Genomic DNA, 25,153 nt, shown 5'->3' on the forward strand with positions numbered 1-25,153 from the left:
TTACTTCTCATTTTCACCCCGAAGAGAAACATCTTACAGCAAAATCCATTACAGAGAAAAGTATGACTAAAATTAAAAAGTGCTCATGACTACTAACTAAATCTTCACTCAGGCATAATAAGAATAAAAAACTAAAATGCAACTTTAACTAAATAAAATGATTAAAAAATAATAGAAACACTACTGTGGGATAAAGTAATGGTATACAGTGAACCAAACTGGAGAGGAAGAACATGCCATGGGGACTGAAGGTTCATTCTTGACCTTGTTAAAACAGTAGTTGACTGAACAGTCAAAGTTTATTTAGTAGTTCCTCTGGAGCTTTTAATCATATAAAACAATTTTCCTAAGCAGTTGATTATGCCCAGTTGTCATGGATTTGAAACTGATAAAATTTAAAAATGTGTTTTAAGCCATGTTGGTTAATTCTTGACCATGAAACTGATAATTGACAAAACAATCTCACTGCAGCATGTAGGTTCTAGTTCATAAGTCTTTAACAGCTCCAATATATTATGTTCCGCTGAATTTCAGTATGTCATATTCATCATGATCATGTATTTTTATGATATGTATATGTATGCATATGTATGCATCATGATATCTAACTACTGGATTCATAAAAGTCATAAAGGTTTGGTCTGTGCTTCAGGTCTGTGCCAACAGATGTGGCAAAAAGGGACCACAAGATGTCAAAGCTCTGAAGATTAAGATAGCGGTGAACTCGATGACACTGAGAGTAAAATAACTCCGTATCAGATCTGCCACACACAAGCTTGTTGGAACATGTCTAAACTGTGTTTGGTAGCCATTAGCTGTAAAAAGACTTATCGGAAAGCCACTTCTATGCACAAATGTCACATTCCCGTTTAAGTTGTTTAGAGCTGAAAAACCTCATGTCTCCACCTGTGGTTTTCAGACTTATAATGGAGTTTCTTGTGGTGAAACTTCTAAAACACAGATACAGGGACAGTATTGTTGATTGAGGTGTTGGTTGACAACAGAGCCAGAGCATTAGTACTGATGTTTTTAACTGTCCAACTTTGAGCAGCATACATCCCGCCACAACAGCAGCGTCATTTCAACTGCCATCATTGACATATGTAAAGATGGACAACATGACAGCTCTGAAAAAGTTCAGCCATCTCAATTGCCCCTTGGTGGCTGGTGTTGATGTATGTTCAAGTCTTTATTTTTTTGACAAGTTTGGTTTAATTAGTTATTTGATGTTATTAAATGTTTCACATCATGACTGACCACTCATCCCTGCTCATGATTGTGTCAGCCATGTGTATGAACGGACCTCGATACTGTGGCTTCACAGAAAAACAACCATACACCTTCTGAAATCTTTCTGTTTCTGTCTTTTACCGAACTACTAGACAAACTTAATTGGCTCATTAACTCCTCAAATCGCCTCAATATCACCCTAAAAATCAGCCAAAAAAAGCCATCGTCGATAGACGATATATTCGTCCAGTCGCCCAACCCCATTGGCCACCATATCTTAAGCAGAGGGGAAGTGGGGATGTGACATCCATCTTTATTTACAGTGAATGCTCATCATTCACCAGAAAAAGTAAAAGTGTGTGAATTTTAGTTTTAGAACCATTCCAACCAACAAATTTGTTGGTTGTGTTGGGTTTTGGGATGTTAAGAATTTGTACACATTATGTTACTGTGTTCTTTTATCATAATATGTGGACCAGAAGGATGGCTTACATGTCTCACTGGGACTAACCTGGTTTGTACAAAGTTGATTGTCACCAGCTTGAACATACAGCTGTCAAACATTCACAAGAAATTAGGAAGAGTTAAATTACAGAAGTTCTCAGGTCTTTATTAGGATAACACCTTCAGCTTGCAGTTCAAAGGTCTCATCATTTGTCCACCTTATATGCCCTTCCTGACATGGAGCAAACCCCTTGATGAGACCTGCATCGATCTGGAGTCTACTCAGCCTCTTCCTTTTCCTCTTGAGGCTTTTATTGGTTTCTCTGATCCCTCTAATACCTGAGCAAACCCTTAATGGCTAATTGATATGCTGCTCTGTTCTCCAGAGCTCCATCAAAAGCCTTCAGGGCAAAATGTCAGCCTTGGAGCCATTGGTCGCCCCCCTTCCCTGAAAGACAAGTAAAAGTCCTTCGCATTTGCATTTGAGAGCGGACCACTTCTCCATTTGATGAGGACATGTGAAATTTTTATGTAACAGCTCCCACTGCAGAAAGAAAGTACGGGGTACGCTAACATGCCTAATCAGTGTATGTATCCATGTCTGGCTTTTTGAAAATTAAACCCCGATTGTGCCCATCTGTTTCAACCAGGTTTGGGTGTTTCTGGCAATTTAGCACCCACTTACCCAGACCTCACAAGACCCACAGAGGATGAACTTGAGGGAAGGAGAGGAGGCTAGAGAGGAGAGCAAAATATGCCTATTCTATCAATTTTTAAATGACTCATTTAGCCAGAGCTGTGTGGCATCGAAAAACAGTCATTGACTTTCAATAACTGCCTTGATTTGGTCATTGATGAGGATGAAACTAAATCAGTGGGCTTGTAGAAAGGGGCATTATATAAAAAGCCTTGGAGGGAGCCGGCAATGGTTGAGAACGCCATATGAAGATAACCTCCCATTCATCAGAGTTACAGCTCTCTAAGGTTCTTTCAGTCCTGCTGAATTGCCTCTTAAGCTAAACATCCAGTTGCAGAAGAAATTTTAAGTTCTCTTGCTGGCAGTTTATTCATTTTCTTGTGCTTTATTTTCTTCTCTCTCTCTCTCTTTTCATGTTTGTAATAGTGCCAGTTGTCAGCCTACACAAGTTCTAGCCTACAAAGTATGTTTTTTGTTTTTGCTGTTGTTGGCAATAAGGTATGTAATGTACTTCATTTGCTATATAGAGTATGTGTTTCTGATTTCATCTTGTGAAATATGAAACTACACCATTATCATCTGCTTGTTTGTGCTTAATTGAAAGAGCCCCTAAGGTTCTTTATGTTCACTTTTTTCCCCTTAACAAGCTGCTTTCTAAAACCTATGCTTTGCCCTGGTTCTTAAGCAACATGAAGTAATTTATGTAACAGAGTTAAAGAAATTATGTATATAACAGAATAACAGAACATATAACAGAATAGGGCAATATTTGTCATTGTATTTTGTTAATGTAATAGTCTGCAGAGTGACAGCCTCTGCTCTGCACTGTGCTTTCATCCAGCGGCGCAGTACACACCCACTCAACCGACCATGAGTGAGCTAAGCTGGGTCACGAGTGAGAGGAAAACAGCTTGCAGAGTCAGATTTTTTATACTCTTTTCACACGGTAAAGTGAATATTTATTTTGACCAAACCAGAGTTGGTGATTGTTGGAAGAGCGAACTGACTCCAAGACGGTTTTGGTGAGTTTTACATGTTTTACTCTCACGTTTAAATGAAGCGTGTCTGGCTTTCCAACTTCTGACCTCCAAGTGTTCCATTTTTTTCCTTCCTGATGATTCACCTGCTTGAAATCTAGGTATCAGATGCATTTTTGGCAGTATCTGAGGCTGATACCGATACCACTAACAGAACAACCTTATTCGTGGGTGCTGCCAGTGTGATGTCATACTACGACTTTGACTAGCATTGCATTGTGCTTTATTGAGTAGGAGTCTGGAAATTTTCGAGTTCTGAGTTGACACAGCATAAGAAGGAAGGAAATTTCTCTGTACACACACCATCTGTCCCTGTCAACTTTTCAAAGAGCATTTAGTGTGCTTTGACAGAGATGCCAGTGCTGTGATTATGAAAAGCATCATCTAAATGGATATTGTTATGGTGAAATCAGGCTTTAGACCAGATTTTACCTGAAGCAAAACACCTTTAAAAATGTATATTTCTCATAATGATCTCCCTCCATTTGACTTGTTTATTCCAATTTTATAACTGAAACTGGCTTTGTGCTCACATGAAAAGAATCAAAAGAAATTCTTTTTGATTTCTTTTGGTCAAATTAGTTTCAGGTGGCAAGTGTTTTTGTAGCAGTTGATCATGGCTACACCTACTGTACACAGGATCTTGTTCTGTGACCTGACTCCTCCTACACAAGTTAAATGCTAAGTTGTTTATCCATTAGTGGAATGCATTCCTCTAAAGGTGAGCGGATGGCCTGCGCATTTAGACATGCAAATGGTGGGGAGGTGACAAAAAAAAAAAGGGCTGGGGCGATGATTTGCCTTGCAAAGCACACCCATCTGCCCTTTCGATGGCTCATTGGCTCCCAAGATCAGGTGCAATCTGAACTGGAATCATTTGGATAATTGACCTTCTGTGTGCATACATTAGAATAAATTAATTTTGATTGGCCGTGCAGCATTAGGAACAAAGCGGGAAATGTTGGCTCTTTTATATTCAGCTGCTGGTTTGTTGTACCCAGTCTCCGAGGTGATTATGTATGCCATTCCCAAACTATTATGCATTTCTTCAGTTTAATAAAATAATTCTTGCTTTGAGCAGAGTGGAGCACAGCACAGAGACACTGAACTGTACTCAACTTTTTAGGTGAAGCCTTCAGCCTGACTTAGCAAGAAAAGTATGCGTACAAATCTGTGTGGGTGCACTCAAATGTAAATGTGTATGGAGATTTCAGTTGTGTGGGTGGGATTTTGTATATAAATCTATTTATCTGTGCCCATGTAAACATACTGAAGCACAGTATTCTTGCCTGCCTCTTGTGGCTTCTTGTCCTCCCTGGTTTTTCCCCCATCTCCATAAGTGACCTTGCTATTCCAGTGAAAATGACCATACTGTGTGTGCGTACAGCGGGCCCACACTGCCCGGTATGTCTCATTGCTGCCTGATGGACAGCCATTAACCCTTGGTGAAGAGGTTGAGGAATATTTATGTCTGCCTGTCAGCAGTGACACGACACCCTCTGGGGATGAATAATATGCCTGCCCTACACTGGCTCCAATTGTTGAGTCCAATTCACAGCAAAGTGGTGTGTGTGTGTGTGTGTGTGTGCCTGCTGATAGGTTTCACTATGTATGTGTGAGTGTGCGGTGCTTGTACAGTAGGTTGTGTGTGGGTTCAGGGGCGTTGTGATACCCTGAGGTGAGCAGCAGGAGACGAGTTCTACATCCCTCACTGACATCTGACAAACCTCCCGCTCACCACAGAGGTCAGTGTCTCTCCTCCTCACTCTCATCCCGCACGGTGTCTTTCCAGTACTTTGTATCAGATTTATGTCTCTTTCTATGTAACTTTACATGAAAGCCTGACATAATTTTAATTACTATATAATGACTAAAGTATCTGTATAGAGCAGAGAATCTAATTTTATTACAAACTGCCTTCAAATTAAAAAGCCAAAAAGAAAACAACTGTCTAGTCCAACTTTGAGAACTGATAAATTTGTCTGGATCGCCTTCACTTGATAATGATCATCATGTGCTCACGACAATAAGTTTTAGAAGCAGTACGGATTGAACTGTGGCCTTTTTTTTAAATTTAAAATATAAAATATATCTATTTTTTATGTACAGTTAACTTTATTTTAAAGAGGTATTTATATCTGGTTTCCATGCGAGCTGGGTGAGTCAGGAGGCACTGGATGTTGTACAGGTTAATGATCTCTACAGATTGTGTCTGTCTAAAGCATTGATCATGTTCTAAAGAAGTAAGATGGGGCAATACCTTCCTTAAGCTTCCTCTTAATTATTGATGATAATTATACATATATTTTAAAAGGAAATGGAGGAATAATACCTGCTTGAATTGAACTATCCACTGCAGGCACAGTGTTTTAAAAGGTCCTTCAAACCCTTCAACAGCAAGGTGATCTAGTGTACCTCCAAGCCAGCAGTATGCACACCCAGCCTCCATCTTCATGACAAAGGCAGACGTGAGGTGCAACAAATTATGTTTTTTAAAGCTGACTTTCAAATTCAGGCACCACAGGCGCATTAAAACGCATAAATACTGTACTTATACACTCTGTCACTCACTGTCAGTGATAGTCAGAACAATCTAAGGGTTTTTTTTATTGTTGAATGTGTGCATTGTTATTACAGCTACCATGAGGATTTTTCAGAACTCTCACCACTCTGTTTGACCAGAGTATAATAATGGCAGCAGTAGAGGCAAGATAAACTGAATTACCAAAGGCATCTTCACAAACATATTCAGTTTGGCCTAAGGCAACAAAATTTAAACTGTCAAGATGAAAACTTCTTTTTATATGTGAATCATAATAATGTCAAAGATGACAGGATGTCTGCATAATGATTCAGGAATTTGTTCATGGAGATTGCACTTTTTTTGAACCCCTCCTCGTGTCATGTCTGATTAGTTGCTCGATTGTGGCGTTCTGTGCTATATGAGAGATACCCCCCCTCCCCCCTTCCGACAAAAGAAACTGTCACATAAAGAATCTGAGCGCAGGTGAAAGTGATGTATAAACTACGTCAAAAAGGACTTAGAACACTGAACAAGAGCACCAACAGTTTTGATTTTTAATCTCTGAGAACAAGGACTAAGCTACATGTGTACATGATGAAGAGCGGAAATGTCAGCTTTGTTGGTTGCAGGCTGAACAGCATGAATCCACTGAAGCATCATGCTTGATGTCAGCAGTGTACCGTGGTGGTGTTGTAGTATGAGGAGTCTTTGCTTGGCACCCTTTCATTTGAACACGACAGCATACTTAAACATTGACTCGGTGCATCCATTCATGGCCACCGTAAAACCTCAAAACCATCCAGGGAGATAATGATCCGTTTTATAAAGCGCAGATTGCCTCAACACTAAAAGTCAAACTCAGTTGACTCCTGTTAACTAGTGGCACTTTTCCAAACATTTCCATGTTGAGTCATGCATGCCGTCGGATCTTGTGATGTGCTCACAGCATGACTTTTCCATATGACAGGATGCAGCAGTAGAAGGTGTTGTTTACCTTAATGATGTGTTGGATGCTCGATGGTTCACACCAAGTTCCTGTCGCCTGCAGCTTCCCTACACTTATCCAACTTGTTCACTATTGCTTGTTGTTTGTACTAAAGTAGTAAATATCATTGCATTTTATGCAATTGCTTCACAATAAAAGCCTCCCTGTGGTTTCGCTACCGAATTGTGAGCGTATATTTGTTGGATGAAAATAAGTACAGGGACGTGGAAGTGAGAAAAAAAATACTCAAGACAAATCACAGAGATTGTTGGTTACGCAGGAGCTACACAAGTACTGCAATCTTAAACAGAACAATGGTGCTTTCTCTCTAGCCAGCCACTTTGCATGTTTACGTGGTTTTGACAAAATGCACATCTTCATGGCTTGGCAAGCATTAGTGTGGCTTGAAAATGTAATTCTGGGCCTGTGGAAAATGGGCTTATTTTGGGTTTTGAAGCCTCCAAAATATCAATCGACTATTAAGGATCGATTGTGATCGGTCAGCATTCTAATGTCTGTTATTTCTAAATTAAAGAGCATTGCTATGAATAGCAGAGCATTGCAGTTGTGATCATAAACTCTGGAGGAGCAGTAAAATCATTTTTAAATTAATATTTTGTGTTAGATTATTGCTTTTTTTAGTAAGTAGTTGGGCAATAACCAGGATAGCGTTCAGTGAGCAGCCAAGCTTTGTGAAATAAACTGCTTGAGCTTGATTCTAAATAATCCTGCATCACCTTCTCTGGGTTTATTTCACAATAATGACCCACTCACTGTGACATTATCCCTTACATAATGAAATAACAGCTAATAAAAACTAGTCAGTAACACAAAGCCAAATCACTTTGATTGACTTAAGAATCACAGCATCTACACACACCAGTATAGTAGATGATGGTGTGCAACTTTAATGTTGGTTTTCCACCAATAAACAGAGAAGGAGACGAACAAGAGCAGCGCACATTTGTCCTCATGACATCTAGCTGCTGCACAAGTAACACAGTGTAGACTAGAGAACCAAACATGTCATTGTTTTTGTGGATGTGTGTTATAGTTTCAGAGGAAAACAGTTATCAAATCTGAAAGAAAAAAAACTGTAGTGCACCCCTATCTATTACAGTACTTTTTGGAATTAGATAGAAAAGTGTTTGCCCTGTCAGTTTTCAACAAAAATAATCTCCTAGAATTCGTGTAAAACATCTTGAAGTAGGAGGTGGGACCAAGCAGGGGGAGTCCTAACAAGTTAAGGGGAGTCTCAGAGAATAGCCTAGTCCAGTATTTGGAGAATTTTACGTTTTTCCCCTCACTTTCTCAGAGTCAGAAACTAATAAATACCTTAAGACAGAACTTTTCTATGTATTTAGTGTGGTCTGAAGTTATGTCAGAAAGCAATATTGGAGTGTACTGGCTGAATTGTTGAGTGTCTGTGGGATCAAATAATATAATCTTGATCCCATAGCTATCCAGGAATCGAGTGAAACTAAGCAAGTAAACTGAGTTGAGTTGTGGCTCACAGACTCAGACTTTGAAAACCACTGATCCATAATAACGGGCTTTCTGTTACAAACAGAAGTACAAGTAGACAATGATTAATACATGTCATTTACAGCCCCCAAAGTTGTTTCATGACAGAAATCAAGATCCATCAAAAAATAAACGGCTTCCAATGCTTATTTATGCTGTATTTGCACAGAAAAGTCTAAGGAAAAATATAAAAAGGGAAAAACAAGCAAGCTTTGGGTGAAATGCGGGAGGAATTGAAAAATGGTGCTATTCAGTCATGACATAAAACACTATTTTTGTATTTGCAGACAGTTTTGGCTTAATCGGTATTATTTGTGCTGCCCACACCTGTCAAACATGTTTAGAATAATCTTAATGGGAATGCCTGGCAGTGACTGGATCAGAAGGCAAACGATTACAATCATTAAACACCACATGGTGTATCATTTTATCTCCCAACTGTCAACACCAACTGGCCCAGACTGGAACGGACTTGATCTCATTTGGTCCAATCAGTGATTACACTCAAATCATAAATGTTAGTAGGCCAAAAATTATAATGTGTGTTCACCCCCTAAAATTACATTTCCTTTTTTATTTGCAGCTAGAGATTTGGTTTGAAAGTGACCAAATCTCTGCTTGCAAACAGCCCCAGAAATCTTCTCACTGGGGATATGTTGTAAGAAACGCAGCCCCCATTCCAAAAAGCTGCCCAACTGACCTCATCCATAGCACCACATATCCGCCAAGCTGTCCCATCAAACATTACCGACACTGCGAGACAGCAAACGTTAGGATGTCATATATTACCCGCAGACTCTGTGATCCTGCTCAGTCTGAAAATATCATGCATTTAATGAGTTGTTTTATTGGATAATGTGCACTGTTCATAATTCACGGCGCAAAGTGCCACACATTTCAGCAGCTTTTTAAGATACAATTTGGTTATTGAAGAATTTGATTACCAGCCTCAAATGGCTCTTAAAATACTTGCAGTATTTTTTGGAACAATGAGTGTTTTCTCACTTTTAGACTAGTTTTGTAGTGTAAATTAAAATATTAATTTAACCAACAGGGAGATTAGTCCCCAGCAGCATCCCTATCCAGAGCCCCAATGTGCAATGACTGACTGAAAAACAGTGCTAAAATACAGCTTTATTTGTATGACAGAGGACAGGGAAAGAAAAGTCAGTTATAGTCTGTCGGTCACGAGGCAGCTTTCACAGCCCATGACCCTGATGCTCAGTCACAAGAGATGGCGAACCTTTGGGCCGTAATAGTCACCTCCAGGATCCATTCTCTGGTCACATGGATTCTGCCAGATCTCACCTTCCCTCATTTCCATCACACTCTCCTCACCCAGCCATACCTTCACACAAACCCTACTTGGCTGGAAGCAAAACCGTTCCTGCCTTGATTGGTTTCTCTTCTTTGGCCTGGAGAGAAAAATGGATTCAGAGAGGGTGGGAGGTGGCTGAGTGCTCGCAAAGAACTCTTGGTCGGGGCAGGTGTGATAAGACTCAATGATGTGGATAAATGTGAGCGAGAAATGTCAGTGCAGAGTAGGGTTCAGGGTGGTAAAATGGCACTGAGTGACATGAGTCAGGTGTTGTAGTGTGCCTTCATGACTGATTTTTCATTTGGTTTAAAAAAAGAATCACTTACGCAATGTGTGTATTTTTTTTCTATGAAGGGAGTTGGGAGAGCTTGACCACTCTAATATCTTTGGATATGCTGTGTATAGAATTGCATTTTGATTAGGGTTAGGTACCATATTTGGTACTTTTAAGGGTTCTGACCGAGTTATGTTGGTGCTATTGAGTACTGATTCATGGTAAACCAAATTTATGTACTTGGGAATGCATCTGGGCGAAACAGTAATAGAGAGAGAGAGTGACATTAATTATGAAAGTGGTCATAAGTGTGGTTAGACATGTGCCGGAGTATTTGTAATGCGAAATACAAAGCTGGCAAAGGAAACATGTCTAATCAAACAAAATATATCTAAAAGAGTGCACTGTGTTTGCAGGTGCAGCCAATGTTAACATGCCTGCAGCTAGTGTCTAAAAAGTTTGACTTAACCATCTTTGAACAACAAGACTTTAAGTGAGGCATCAACAACTTCTTTAATAACTTCAAGGGGTTAATTAGCTTGTTGGATAAATTAATGTTGGAGATAACTGGGCTTACTTGACAGTAGCTTTGCATTTTCACCAGTGTTAGCCAACACTCGGCCACCGGTGTTGTCCAAAATTTCTTACCAACATGATAGATAGCACACTACAGCAGTATGAGAGATTTATTAGTGTGCCCATGTATGTATTGTTATTTAATTTCCTGGTGAGAGACTGACAGGCTGAAGGGTGTGTGGACAGGTTTAGAAGGGGAGAGGAAGGGATTTAATGTGTGGTACTACTACATAGACATGATATTTTTGTTAACACAGAGAGTAAAGTACTGAAAAAAGTTAGGTTCAACTGTGACTAATACCCACCCCTAATTTTGAGAGAATTCAGTTCCATTTTTCGGCTTTTTTCATATTGAAATTAATCCAAAGACTCAATGTCAATGATGCATATAAACAGGAACTAACGTTAGGTAGTGTAGATGGTAGACTCAGCTTAGTGATGACATCTTTATGTCTCCCAGATGAAACCTTGTCTCCACTGGGCATCGATCAGGCAGGTATCTGGCTGCCTGTTGCGGTGGGTTTTTTACCGTCAAGTGAAACTTCAGATGCCACTGTCTGTCAAAAGGTGTCTCTGCCGGTGACATGGCCAATCTTTGACATAACGCTCAGTCTGTCTCTCCGCAGTCCCAAGAAGGGGCTGTCATGCTTCAGCAGGCCGGATAATTATTTCCCTCTTATCCCTCCTTGCCAGGGCCAATCCTAGCCTTCAATAGAAGCCAGGGACCGCACCACTTCCCATCACCTCTCTCCGTCTCTTTTCTTCTCCATCTCTCTTCCTCCATCTGTTTCACTTCACCTCACTCTCTGACTTCAAGACCCTCTTTTTCCCTCAGTCTGTCTTTGTGTCATTCTCCCTTTCTTGTTCGGTATTCTCTCTAAGAAAAGATTTGCACAGGCAAAATAGCTCCTCAGTTCAACAGAATTGATGCTCAGTGTCGGAAACGTAGTATAAAAGATTGCCATGTGAACATCATTATTACATGGCTTGCCTTAGGTATTTGATGCTCCCTACATATATGACAAAGAGCACATGAAATCATGTTCTTCCTTTCATCCGTGTAGCCTTATCATTTTGCTGTGACATGAAACAGTGTAAACAATTTCAAGGAATGAAATTATTCTAAGAAGCTTTTGGCTTTGTCTAAAGTCTGAATGCTGTGTTGTGACAGACAGTGTTTACCTTTATCTTTTGTAACAAGACAGGATATTGCTTTATTTGTGTAGACTATGTCGAAGAGGCTTTATTTATTCTTTCTTGTCATCTATATTCAAACATGGTGCAACAATGCTCTGCGGTGATAATTTGATACCGGCACAATTTTTGCTTTGTGTGAGGGAAAATGTTGTTTATTCAGTAATTCCATCATTTTGTCGTAAGTCCAGGTGTATCTAGTTCTCACGTCCCTTTTGGGTGTACCATCAACTAAAGAAAATGGTGGGTAGCTAAGCTCAGTTCTGGTTCAGGTGCAACATGGCAGGTAGAAGCTGTGACATCAAGTCCAAACACAGACAACAGAGTAAGTGGGTGGAGCTTCCTGGTTTGAAAAGTGAAGTGCCTTTAACCTGCATTTTTCTAATGAACACCAGGGGGCGACTCTGCTGGTTGCAATAGAAGTCAGATTGAATGGAATCTTATGAGAAAATGACCCTACTTCTCACAGCTTCCTAATGATTTTATGGTCTCAACTGCTAGTTTCAAGTCTTCTTCAATAAAGGATGATGTTCATTTGGTAAATTATGGTCCTGTTTAGAGTAAAATATAGGGCTACCATGTGATTGACAAGTCATTCTCAGTGAGTCTGTTCAGTGCAACACACAGGGCTCACAAAACTCAAACTGTCAAACTAGACAGTGTTAATCAAATATGGATCTTCATTGCCTATTTCCTTCTTAAAATGTTTTCAGAAATATAATTAAGTGACTCTTCAGTTGAAGCCGTCAAAGTATACAGGGCTGATGAAAAAAGAAGTTCAAGACTGTCACTACATTGCCTGTTTCTTTCTTAAAATGTTTTCTGCAACATATTTTAGTGTACTGATTAGCTTTAATATGAGAAAAGATCACGAACAGACTTGCCACTATTCCTTCCTGGTAAACAGACGAGCCAAAACCAAGCACGGCCCAAGGCACAGTATGTCACCCACCAGCTCCACACTCGTCTTGGTACTGCGCTAGTTGCAAGAAACCAAGATGGCAACCCCTATAATGCCATCTAATCCTCTTGGTGACCTCACTGTGGCTCTGTCCACCAATTCTTCAGTCTGTGAGTCCAAACAAAACATATGATACGAAATCCTAAACAGTTTACTCCTGTGTAACTTCAGATGTGAAAAGAAAAGGTAAAGTAATCAGAGTAACTGTCAGTCCCGTCATTTGATGGTGTGTGATTAGAGCTAGCTGGCCTGCCTTTATTCAGAAGCTGTGCATGTTAACCTGTGGCCCCAGGGCCAAGCGTGGGGCCCCCAGTAGATCGAAAGCAAATAAACAAGGCCTGCCAGAGCAGGCGGTGACAGTACAGGCTGTCTCCAGCAGATAAGACAGAACAATAGCCCTTAATAGGCCACAGAGAGACACACACCCATCTCCAGCCCTGCCTTTCTCTACTCCTATCTGCTTGCTGGTAACAAAGGAAACAAGATGCTTTCCCTTTTCTTTCTTTCCTGCAGAGAGATTAGCAGCGCCTAACAGGGGTATGGGCATGAAAATGTGTATTTGAGTGATAATTCAGCAACGCACGCAAAACTTGTGACAAGGAGCCTTGCAGAATGAGAAGGAATACAATGATTTTATTCCCCCCTGGGTTGAAACTTGGAGGAGAAAAGTACATCATGTTTGTTTGCTGTTTATCAGTCTGTGGAAGGAATATGAAGACTTTCTAAAAAATGTGATGTTACTCCCCAGTGTCGTCTTTGTACGTCAATCCATACAAATGAACACTGACGTATAATTTGATAGTTTTATCATTAGTCATGCCTGTGTCCATAAAAACAACACATGATGGCTGGGTATTGTATCTATCATTATTTGAGACTGTCTTCCATAAACCTGCAACTAATGATAATTTTCATTATTGATTAATCTGCCAATTAGTTTCACAATTAATCAATTAATCGTTTAGTCTATAAAATATAGAAGTCTTCTCATTGCTTCCTTTTTTTGAACCAATGGTCCAAAACAAACAATCCAAGACTCTTCATTTAGTATCATAATTGACAAGAGAAGCAGCAAATCCTTACATTTAACAAGCTGGAACCAGGAGATGTTTGATATCTTTGCTTGAAAGATGACTGTAATGATAAAAAGATAAACAGATTGAAGGGATAGTTCACCCAAAAATGCAAATTCAATCATTATCTGCTCACCCTCGTGCTGTCAAGTTTAGTTTTCTAGTCCACAAAACACTGCTGGAGTTTCACAGGGAAACAGCGTTGTAGACTCTCCCCAGCAGTGTAAGTGAATGGTGACCAGTTTTCAAACAGAAAAAACAACCAAAAAAGAACTGCTCATCTGGCATAAGTATCCTAAAGCCCCAACACGCCGCTAATTTGCATGTCCGCACTGTCACACCACACACACACACACACACACACACACCCAGTTCATACGCACATGAACTTAGCTCCAAGCTGAGGATCTACAGTGAAGATTTAGGCAAAAAAAACATGGTTTCAGTGACATCTTTCAAGTCAATATGGCATGTCAGGGCTTTAGAAGACTCGGATTACACCAGACAAGCAGTACAACCTACTATTTTTATATTTACGTTAAAAAAAAAAAAATTACGTAAACCATTCATTTAAATTCTTTCTGAGATTTTGCAAAGCTGCTTTCCTGGACTGAACCTGACTGTCAAACAGCATGAGGATGAGTAGATAATTTTCATTTTTGGATGAACTATTTCCTTAATAGATTAATTTTTGCAGCTCTAATCATCTTAGATTATGGATATTGTGATATGGCATAAGTGTTGTCTTTGTCAAGTTGTAAAGGCTGCATTACAGTAACGTGATGTAATTTTCTGAATGCACCAGGCTGTTCTACTATTTGCTCTTACCCACTCAGTCATTATATCTACATCACTAATTATTATTCATAAAAAATCTCATTGTATTAATATTTTGTGGAAGCACCAGTTGTCATCCTAACAATATTTTTCAGTATTGATAAATAGCAGTTTCAAGGTATTTGGTCAAAAATATTGTGTTATTTGATTTTATCCATACTGCTCAGCTCTACAACTCACATTTAGTGAAATGCATTCATGAAAAACACCAGACTGGAGAAGTACAATACACAACCACGTGAGCATGTCAAATTGTCTGGGCAACATTTCTTACTTGCCCTAAATGCAGTTAGTGAGGCGTATAATAGCAGGTAGAAAAGCCTGTTTCTCCTGTGAAGGCCCTTTTTTGACTTTGACGCAAAAAAGCCTTGGCAGGGTATCGGAATGCCAGCAGCAATGATCCTATTTTGTAAAATCTGAATCGTTTCACCGGCACCCAGGTACAAGGCGCCGGCTCATACCATAACACTGCCTGAAAGAACACACAAAGATCCTCTAAAAAAGAGTGAGCTGGCACATTACACCTGATGCCTTTATGCTGAGCTCTGATGAAAGAAATCCACCCCGCTGCCAAGTTAGCTCACCTGAAATGAATGCCTTTAAGGAAAGAGGCTGTACTTGGTTCTGTGACAGGAGGTAAAATGCTACAGAGTGTGATGTTGGAGAATTTAGACGGATTGGAGTGTGCAGTGCTATTTCAAACCCTAAGGCTGGCTCTCTGAGACGCTGTGAGCTGAATGGAGCAGTGCGGTGTTAGACTTTTGATTGCAGAGGGCATCAAGCCAAGGAGATTGACCCTAAATCTGGCTCCCATTCGTTTTCTTCAGTTCATCCCTGTGGCATTTTAACTCTTGTACAGACCAGTGCTTTGCTAAAAAGAAGCAATGCATATTAGAAAAAGGGCCAATATGCTTGACCAAAGTATGTGGTGCATTTTAGAAGTGATGAGCTGTCCCAGGAAAGACCATGATTAGAAAGATGAATAAGATACACACATTTTTCTTTGCTTTTTCTGCGTCTTTACCTCCAGTGTCTGTGTCTTTTCAATTTAAGGCTGCGTTCCCTCTGGGCACACAGTATCACATTATCTCACTTCAAATTACACTGAGGTGGTCGTGTGTGTGGGTGTTGTAGCTCCGGATCTGTGATCTTTACTTGGAATCGGCAGAAATGGTTGTACTGGGAAAATATTGTTCCTCGGGCTGTACACTTGCTTGTAAACCAAAACCAGAGAAATAATAACTATAAAATAAAATAAAAAAAACTTCCAGCAAAGTGAAACTCAGTCCTCGCCACATCCATATTTCTATAAACTGCATTTACTTCTGTGCCAGGCTACATAAATCATGTCTTATGTATCATTAATATACATGGGTGTCAATAGTAGACGCATGAATGGAAGAAATATGGTTCTTCCCAATAGAGACAGAATTGAAAAATGGGCTGCAGATAGGCTGAGAATAGAGCCTTCTTTAGTGACGCTGCAAAGAGGCATCTAAATCTCTGCTGCCCCCCAGTGGGGGCCAAGTAATGTTGTGTGGGTGTGTGTGTTTGTGAGACTTTGAGTCAAACCCTTTGATACAGTATGTGAGGGCTATAGCTGCAATGATTAATTGTTTTGTTGTTGATTATTAAATTAATTGCCACCTATTTCAATATTTTGAGTCTTTTTATTTTCAGAAAAAATCCTTAATCCTCTGATTTCAGCTTTTTTAAAGTGAATACTTTAAGGTTTCGGTAAACTGAGTATCTTTGGCTTGTAGACAAAACCAGATATTTGAGAAACTTTGCCCATCTTTTTCAACATTTTCTGACATTTTATGGACCAAACAACTAATTGATGGATCAAGACAATGGTTGACAGATTAGTTCCAGTGTAGTCTTACCCACCCAAAACTTGCTGTTATATAGTCACCACTATTTAAAGATAAGTGGTGTTTCATGTCACTCTGGCTCAGTGTCACTACCTGATGTGCTGATAAGTATAACACCACTGTCATATTAAGTACATTTCTTTATTAATGTATTGCATTTTGCATGTGCTAGTAATGTAACTACAATCACACCTCCAAACTTTTCATCCAGGTATCTTTTGCAGTTTAAAGCTATTTAAATCTGTTTAAGATGAGAGATGTTAGGTATATAGACAGACTCAAGCTTTTTTTATATTAAAAAGTGAAAGGGAATGACATTTCCATATAACAATCATAGTGACCTATTGATATTGTAAAATGTGCTGAAAATGTTCAAAACTTACTGATATACACACTAAAATCATTCAACCAACTTTTATTTTAACAACGACAACTAAGTAGCAGCATTATGCACTTCCTGTTTGCTTTAACATTAAAACAATAACATAGCCAGTGCTAAACACGCACGTATACACAGTCTGTCATCTGTATTGCATTTAAGTAGGCCTATATGCAATAATCCCATGCACAATTTGCATAAAGAAAAATGAGCCTTAAGAAGACAATGATAGTCATTGTGATGAGCCCCACAATAACAGACAGGAGTCTTGTGAGTCTGTAGTGTTGATCCTGCTGGAAGAATTTTCACAAAATATGTTGATGATAATTACAATTTGAAACGGTAATACTAACCATCATGAATGTCACTGTATTTCATCATTAAATCAGTTATTTTTTAATCTTTAATACTGTTCAAGCTCCAGATGTGCGTCTCTCCTTCATTTACTTTAAATTTTCTGTGTATAAATTCATAGTGGCATCGGCAATGTTGACCTCGTGCCCCTGCTGTGGGCCACGCCTGCTCAGGACAGTGAGGAAACACACAACAGCCCTAAGGCATCAAAGACCAGACACACACAGATACATACATACACACACATATTCTGTGAACTGCAGGTCACGCCTAACGGGCTGTCAGAGGAACTGTTCGATACACGGCTGAGGTTTGAGAACCAACGAGCCAGTATCATTTCACACCTCTCTGTCCGTCTGCCTTTCTTCCACTGCTGAACTCTCACGTAGTCTTTTCACTGTCTGACACTCTTCACACATTTACATTCATGCCAGTCACTGAACAGACTGTGTCACTAATATAGTTTTCGTTAAAAAAGTGTGTGAATGTAGCTTTTTTTTTTTTTTTTACTGCACATTTATCTGTAGTACAACAGTACTATAGACCTGTATGTCTGTGAGGACATCTGGCTGTGCACCTGGAAGCTATGATCACCCACATTCATGCCTGCTGAGTTTCAATGTCGACACATGCACATTCACATCAGTGTGTGGTGAATGTGCGTTTGGTAACAGATTCTTACCAGTTATGTGGTATCAGTCTCATAGACAGAAATGAACAGCATGGATACTTTAGGCTTGACTAGGAACCAGAAGAATCTGCGAGTTCATGTTTTCATGTTCCTGTTTGAACAGATTTCCATCCCTCCTGGATCTCTTCGGGCCAGTCGCAACACTTTATTTAATATGGTGCAGGTTTGATGCCACGACTGACAGAGATGCGTCACCGTTCCAGATTTGATAAGTCACACGTCACAAGCGCAACACACCAGACGCACAAAACTCTGATCAAACTGCCAAATTAGGTATTGCTGATCTGAAATATGAATCAAAATTCTGTTACTATGTTGCTTATTTCTCACCTTGAATATTTTCAGAAACACATTTTAGTGTGGTGTTTAGTTATAATTTGGGACAGCCTGTTGCCGTTTTTTCCCTAGGAAGAAACACTCCTAGGAAGTCGAAAATAAACTGAGATCCCAGACTTTTCATATTTGTGAATCACTCTTGTGATACCAGGTTTCATTTGCCAGGCTGTTGAGTTGTATTGTTGGAAATGAAGGATCCAGTGGGTTTTTTTTTTTCATGCTCAAGCTTTACTCATAATAAGGACTTAAAGTTGGGACATCTTAGCCACTGCTGCTTTGAATCTGGCCATTATTTTAGTCTTTAATGAAAGTGCCATGCTAAATCACTGGAGGGCCCCTTTAACATGGCTAAAATATGATGGACTCATTTATGCAGTAATAGAAAATATTCTTTTTTTGGAAAAGAGATTGCATCTCATACATAATGACTACTATGGTCACAAAAATGATATAATAATTAGCTGTCAGTTGTTTGTTAAAGTCTATCATCAGGACACTTCAAACATCATTTCATTCATCAGTAGCTTAGTTATTAGTCTGAATGAGCACACTAATATATATATATATATATATATATATATATTAGTGTGCAGGTAACCATAGTGACAGTATGTACTCACTGATGAAATGTCTGTAACCTAGTTTAAATTGATTACAACAAATCTTACAAAAAAGATAATACACACCCTTTTGCACCTCTGATCTCATATAATAGGTGCTTGTATAAGTGGGACAATGCTATTTGTGTCCTGCTATAGAAAAAAAATTGACTGCCATTCTTTGCCTCCACTTCATCCATCATTTTATTACATTAGAATACCTCATGATGTATAATTACATATGTAATCTGGAGGTCATGATTCATTTTGTTGTTTGTTTTTCATTGGGAGATCTGAGTCATGTTCACTCACAGTTCAGGGCTAATGTTTGCTTGCCTTTTCCCCCTTGTTTTCTGCATTCCTGGTCACATCCCTGTGTGATGTACTTAATCAGCATGAAACAGTACACTGTGTTGACCTAACAGCTTGCTCAATTTCTTTGCGTGGCGTCGGAGTCTTTATGCCACTGCCTATGTCTGTGTTTGTTTTGGAGCTCTCTCCTGGTCTTGTGTCATTCTCTGCTGTTTAGAAGGAGATGCTCATTTGGATAGCACGTAGAGGACAATGCCATGGCTGTCGCTCTGATAGCTATCCAAGTCCTTGATCTTCTCTCCCTATAAACATCATTACCACACACTGAAAACATACACATTCACAAGAGGCACACACACGCGCGCGCGCACACACCCACAAGCTGCTCATCCAAATCGGCGCTAACAGATTAGCAGTGATTATAAACAAACATGGAGGATTAATCCTGTGTGCTCTCAGTCTACTTTTCCACTGAGCTAGCCAGGGTAATTACCAAGTGCTAGATTGTTAGTGTAATCGCACCCTCACACACACAAACACACACACACACACACACTAGCTGCCTTGCTTGACTACTTAGTGATATCAGTTTCGTGCTCATTTTATGAGGAAGTTGGAGATATTTTCTGCAAAAAAGTGGCAATACAGCTGAAATGAACACAGTACAGACAGAGAGATTGTTTGGCACAACTTAGCGTATTGAAAGCTCAAAGTTTTGTTCTTGATAGTCTTTAGGAAAATGCGGAAACATGAAAGGAACGGATGCCATAATTTTTGGGAGTGATAGCAATTAAATTTGAATTACAAGCTCACTAGAATGATGGGAATTGACTATAAAATCTCTTGATTATTGTGTGTGTGTGTGTGTGTGTGTGTGTGTGTGTGTGTGTGTGTGTGTGTGTGTGTGTGTGTGTGTGTGTGTGTGTGTGTGTGTGTGTGTGTGTGTGTGTGTGTCTACTTGATTGCAAAGATTGCAAATATATGCGGTGCAAGCAGTACAGTGACACTGGGGCCCATTGAGACAGAGAGGGCCCTCCAAGAATCGGACCCTGGTGACTGATTCAGATTGCCACCTCAGAAAAATACCTGGTTTTTTTTGTTCTTTTTTTGATAGTGAATAGTTTCTAGCAAGCTATAATAAAATCATATGCTTATTCTACAAAAAATATCAACTATTCAATTAAATGAAGAAGTGATTTTCTATGGTATTTTTGTCATGTGCTGATATAGAGTAGGGCTGCAACTAATTATTATTTTCATTAATTTATTAATGTGTTTATCATTTTCTCTATTCATTGATTAGTTGTTTGGTTAATAAAATGTCAGAAGATGGTAAAAAAAAAAAGATGATCACTTTTTCCCACAGCCTAAAGATACTCAGTTTACTGTCATGAAGGAGTAAAGACCAGAGTGAAAAGTGAAAGATTTCAAAGACACTGGAAAGAAAACTAGTAAGAGATGTGTTTAAAGACCCCCAGATCAACTGCAGAGACACTAGTAAATGATTTATCCAAGTCAGGAATTGTAGTTTCAAAGAAGACAATTACTAGAGCCCTGCACAGGAATGGACTGTGAGGTTGAAGACCAAGAAAAACGTCTCTTCTGCAGAAGAGACACCTTCAAGCCAGACTGAAGTGTGCTAAGGACAACCTGGAGAAAGATTATACATACAGGAAGTGTGTCCTTTGGTCAGATGAGATGAAACTAGAGCTCTTTGGTCATAGAGATGTTGCTTATGTTTGGAGAAAGAAGGGAGAGGCGTATAACCCAAAGAACACCGTCCCCACAGTGAAACATGGTGGTGGGAGTATTATGCTGTGGAGATGCTTCAGTGTGTCTGGAACTGGAAATCTCATCAAGGTGGAAGGAATCATGAAGAAAGAAGGATATGTGAAGATTTTGAAAGAAAACCTCAAGCAGTCAGCAGCAAAACTGGGTCTGGGTCGTCGCTTTGTCTTCCAACATGACAATGATGCAAAACATACGTCACTCGTGGTGAACATTTACCTTCAGAAGACCAAAGTGAACTTTACTGACTGGTCTGCATGAAGCCCTGACTTGAATCCCATTGAAAATCTGTGGGGTGAACTGAAGACCAAGGTCCATGTCAGAAGACCATCAAATCTGGAGGAGCTTGAGAGATTCACCAAAGAAGAATGAGCTGGGATTCCTCAGGAGACGTGTCTGAGACTCTTTGATAAATACAACAAACAACTGCAGGCTGTTATCCAGCAAAAAGGATACACAACTGACTATTAGCATCAGGGGAGCTAATAATTTTGACCCTGGTAGTTTTTGTGAAATAATTTTGTTTCTGTGTTCAAAGTAAAATAATGTAAGCATCCAAATTAAAATCAGGATGTTTGTAAAAGCTATGTTAAAAAAATCCATGCTCTGTTTAACAGCACTTGGGAAATTTTCATGGGGTGGCTAATAATTTAATCCTCATCTGTATATATAATCTGTAATCTAATATCTCATAACAAGTAATTAGCATGCACTGCAACCTGTCATAACTAACTTATGTCCCTGTTTGATTCTATTTTGTTCTGTCACTAGCTGTGATTTTTTTTCACCACATATTGTATGTAAATCCTTTTTAAATTCTAAATATGATCCATGGCTTACTCACATTGAAAACCACTCAGGTGTGTAGCTTCTGTTGGTTTGTCATGTCACCACTTCCCATTGAAATATTGCTTTATTATTTGGCCCCAGTGTTGCCTCTTTTACTTTCTGCAGCCCTCTTAAGTTCAACAATAAATCGCTTTATCCTGTCTACAGTGTGACAGTGTTGTATTGCCTCAGGGTGCCTGACCTACTGTACATGGAGTTGATGGCGGTCTGCTAAATGTTTTATGTCTTAGTTGTGAGATGTCAGCCTTGAGACAATTAACTTTGCACTGATGTGATGAAGTGTGTTTCCAGCTGTATCTGTGATGTCCCTGTGAGAACTTTGCCAGTTTGTCAGTGGTTGAGTGTTTTTTGCTTCAGTTCGCATAAACTTTGTTCCTGATTACAACAATGACTGCATTTTTGAAATCAGCTCAGAGGTCATGGTGTTGATCAAAAAATTTATGTTAATCCTTTATCTGGCGTCTCAGAGAGCCTCATCAGATACAGCATCCCAGCTTGGTTTGGTAACTTTTCTGAGCAGCTGAAGTCCACACTGGTCCGACTGATGCAGACTGCATGAAAGATCAAACAGCACATGTCCTTGCAGTCAATTTACAAACAGGCTACATCACCGACTGTATATAAAATAGACTTTTAAGTAGTTCTTTTCTCGCTGATGTTTGTTCAGGTGTAAGTTTTCTTATCATTTTGGTTTTAATTAGTTATTTGATGCTATCAAAAGCATCCATATCTGATTGACAGCTGAATTTGTGATTAAGTTGGCCGGCTATGGCAACAGGAACTAAAAAGCACAACTCTAACCTGGTCACTACTGCGCAGCCTCTGGCTCCAAATGATGTCACCAGGGCAAGATGGCAGGGCTCGTATCCGCAATAGTTTGGCTTCAGCTTTGTACACTGGGAGGAAGTGGAGCCACCGTGCCCTACACTCTACCAGCTACTGCCCTCTGTTCAGAGTCCTTCATAGCAAGTTAAATAGATTTAAATACTCATTTATCCCTGGACACAGGGCATTCGTTGTTTTTATATTTAAATGATCCTTATTAAACATGGACGTCTTTGTGTTTATTATTATTGTTGAAGTGTTTCCCTTTTTTCTGTATGTATGGGTTTTTTAGAACTCTTGTATCTATGTTTTTAGTTTGTCTTTTATGGCTGCAGCATGGGTGGAAAGCCCAAGACAGATTTCCCACTCTTTGAGACCATAAAGTTAATCTTGAATCTTGAATAATGACTGTTGGACATCATTATACATCAATGTACACTGTTTGCACAATACCACTTTCCACATACATTTCAGTGCTCAAAGCTGATTCAGTGATCTCACTCTTCAGTGTTACTGCCCTGCAATGACACAGATGAAAAAATGTGACCATTTCATTCACAGGTTTGTCTCCATCGCTGGATTTAATCGTTCATTCATTCCCTTCTTTCATAGGTTGAGGCCATCCTGGTCAACATCTTCGGTGGGATCGTCAACTGTGCCATCATCGCCAATGGCATCACCAAGGCCTGTCGAGAGCTGGAGCTGAAAGTGCCACTGGTGGTCAGGCTGGAAGGTGGGGATGCACACACACACACACACACACACACACACACACACACACACACACACACACACACACACCAAGAAATCTAGGTTTGGTCTGTCTGACCCTTTTAGCAAGCCAGCCCCCTCTGACACTCACACAATACACAATGTGCGTCATCGCCCTCGGAACCATTGACCATTGACCTCCATCTAGGCCAGATTGAAAGCACTTGACCTTAATGAGGATTTCATGGTATTGTTGTTAATGACACTGGCCTTGAAGCTACAATTTAAAAGGCGACTCCATCTGCGTTCTTTTCAGGTCTTTTCAAATGGGAACACCCACTCAGTCATTAGCAAAAAGTGGTGACAAAAGTTATTGCGCTGAAGCCCCACCCTGACTGAACCAAAAGGGTTATATGTAGCAACATCATGATGCATGAAATCCACATCAGGTCACATGGGAAAACATTTTTAGAAGAGTTTGAGAAAATAGCGTTTTGATGCGAAAACATGGATACTTTGAATGATAAAGGGACACTATTGAGAAGCTACATAATGATATAAAACTAAATAAGAATAATAAGAGTAAGAATAATGCCTATCTTGGTGTGAGAGTCTTGGTGTGAGTTGCAGAGTTTTGGAGATATCGGATGTATAGATGTCTGCCTTCTCTCACATATAATGGAATTAGATGGCACTCTGCTTGTGATGCTCAAAACAACAAAACAAATGCAAAACCAGTGTCTCTTTCCTATAATCACGACTCAAGATAATCCTCAGACCTTATTGTGAGCAGTTTCATGTAGGAACAACTTTCTTTCTAATAATAGATTCTACTGCAGAAAAAAATAGCTCCTACATGAAACTGCTCACAACAAGTTGTTTGGATTATCTTAAGAAACTAGGGCATGATTTCTGGAAAGAGACATTACTGTTGATTTTTCAATTTGTTTTTTATCATAAGGTGCTTGCCATCTAGTTCTGTTATATCTGAGAGAAAACAAGACATTTCCAAAACTAAGCGACTCGCATCAAAACAATATAAGCAGTTCTTGAGTATGACTGAATTCAGTCAATTTTCAAAATAAAAGACCTGGTGCAGACTTGCAATCATAAAAACAGTCAAAAAAGAAATTATTAACTGTGTAGCTTACTTACCGTGGTAGAAGTGTAAAAAACAATGAAAAATGACCAAATCAATCAAAAACAAAATCTGAGCTATTCAGCATAAGCAGGCAGGCAAAGTGCTGCACTTCTGAAACGCTCTTGGCGGGGCACTAAGCCCTGTGGAGCCCGTAGTGGTGTAGTGGTGCAGACGTGTCATGCCTGGTGGAATCAAGGAGTAATTGAATTTTAAAAACCCAGCCCTTTTATTCACCATGTCTTGTAATGGGTCTTTTTTATACTGTAGCTTTTGTTATCACTGTGACTGCTAGCCCTGGAACCACAACCCATGAGACTAGTAGCTTCAACTTCCATAAAATAAAGTGCACAAACACAGACTGACAACAATTGATCATGTAGTTCGTTAAATCTGATTTGAATTGTATTTGTAATGTAAACATTTTCAAATGACAGGTTTATACTTAACCACATCAGTGTAATTGATTAACAACACCAGTGCAGCAGGATTTAGAGCACCTTGTTTTAAACTTTGGAGCCATTGTATTATTGCTGCTGTGCTCTCTTGAGCCTATCCATCTTCATTGTGGCCCGACGTCCCAGTAAGAACAGCAGTGCATTTCTCATACGTGTCACATTTTG

General features: G+C 39.5%; 1 protein-coding gene across 1 annotated transcript in view; it reads left to right on the plus strand.

The window, feature by feature from the left end:
- The window catches only part of suclg2 (succinate-CoA ligase GDP-forming subunit beta), a 126,299-nt gene that overhangs the window by 88,420 nt on the left and 12,726 nt on the right, over window positions 1-25,153 (plus strand). Inside the window, exon 10 of the mRNA XM_084729271.1 lies at window positions 23,294-23,414. Within this exon, the coding sequence (XP_084585397.1) occupies window positions 23,294-23,414 (121 nt within the window). The remainder of the gene's footprint in view (window positions 1-23,293; window positions 23,415-25,153) is intronic.

This window comes from Lutjanus erythropterus, chromosome 2 (assembly GCF_056507025.1).
Source record: "Lutjanus erythropterus isolate fLutEry1 chromosome 2, fLutEry1.hap2, whole genome shotgun sequence".
Classification (NCBI taxonomy): Eukaryota; Metazoa; Chordata; class Actinopteri; order Lutjaniformes; family Lutjanidae; genus Lutjanus; species Lutjanus erythropterus.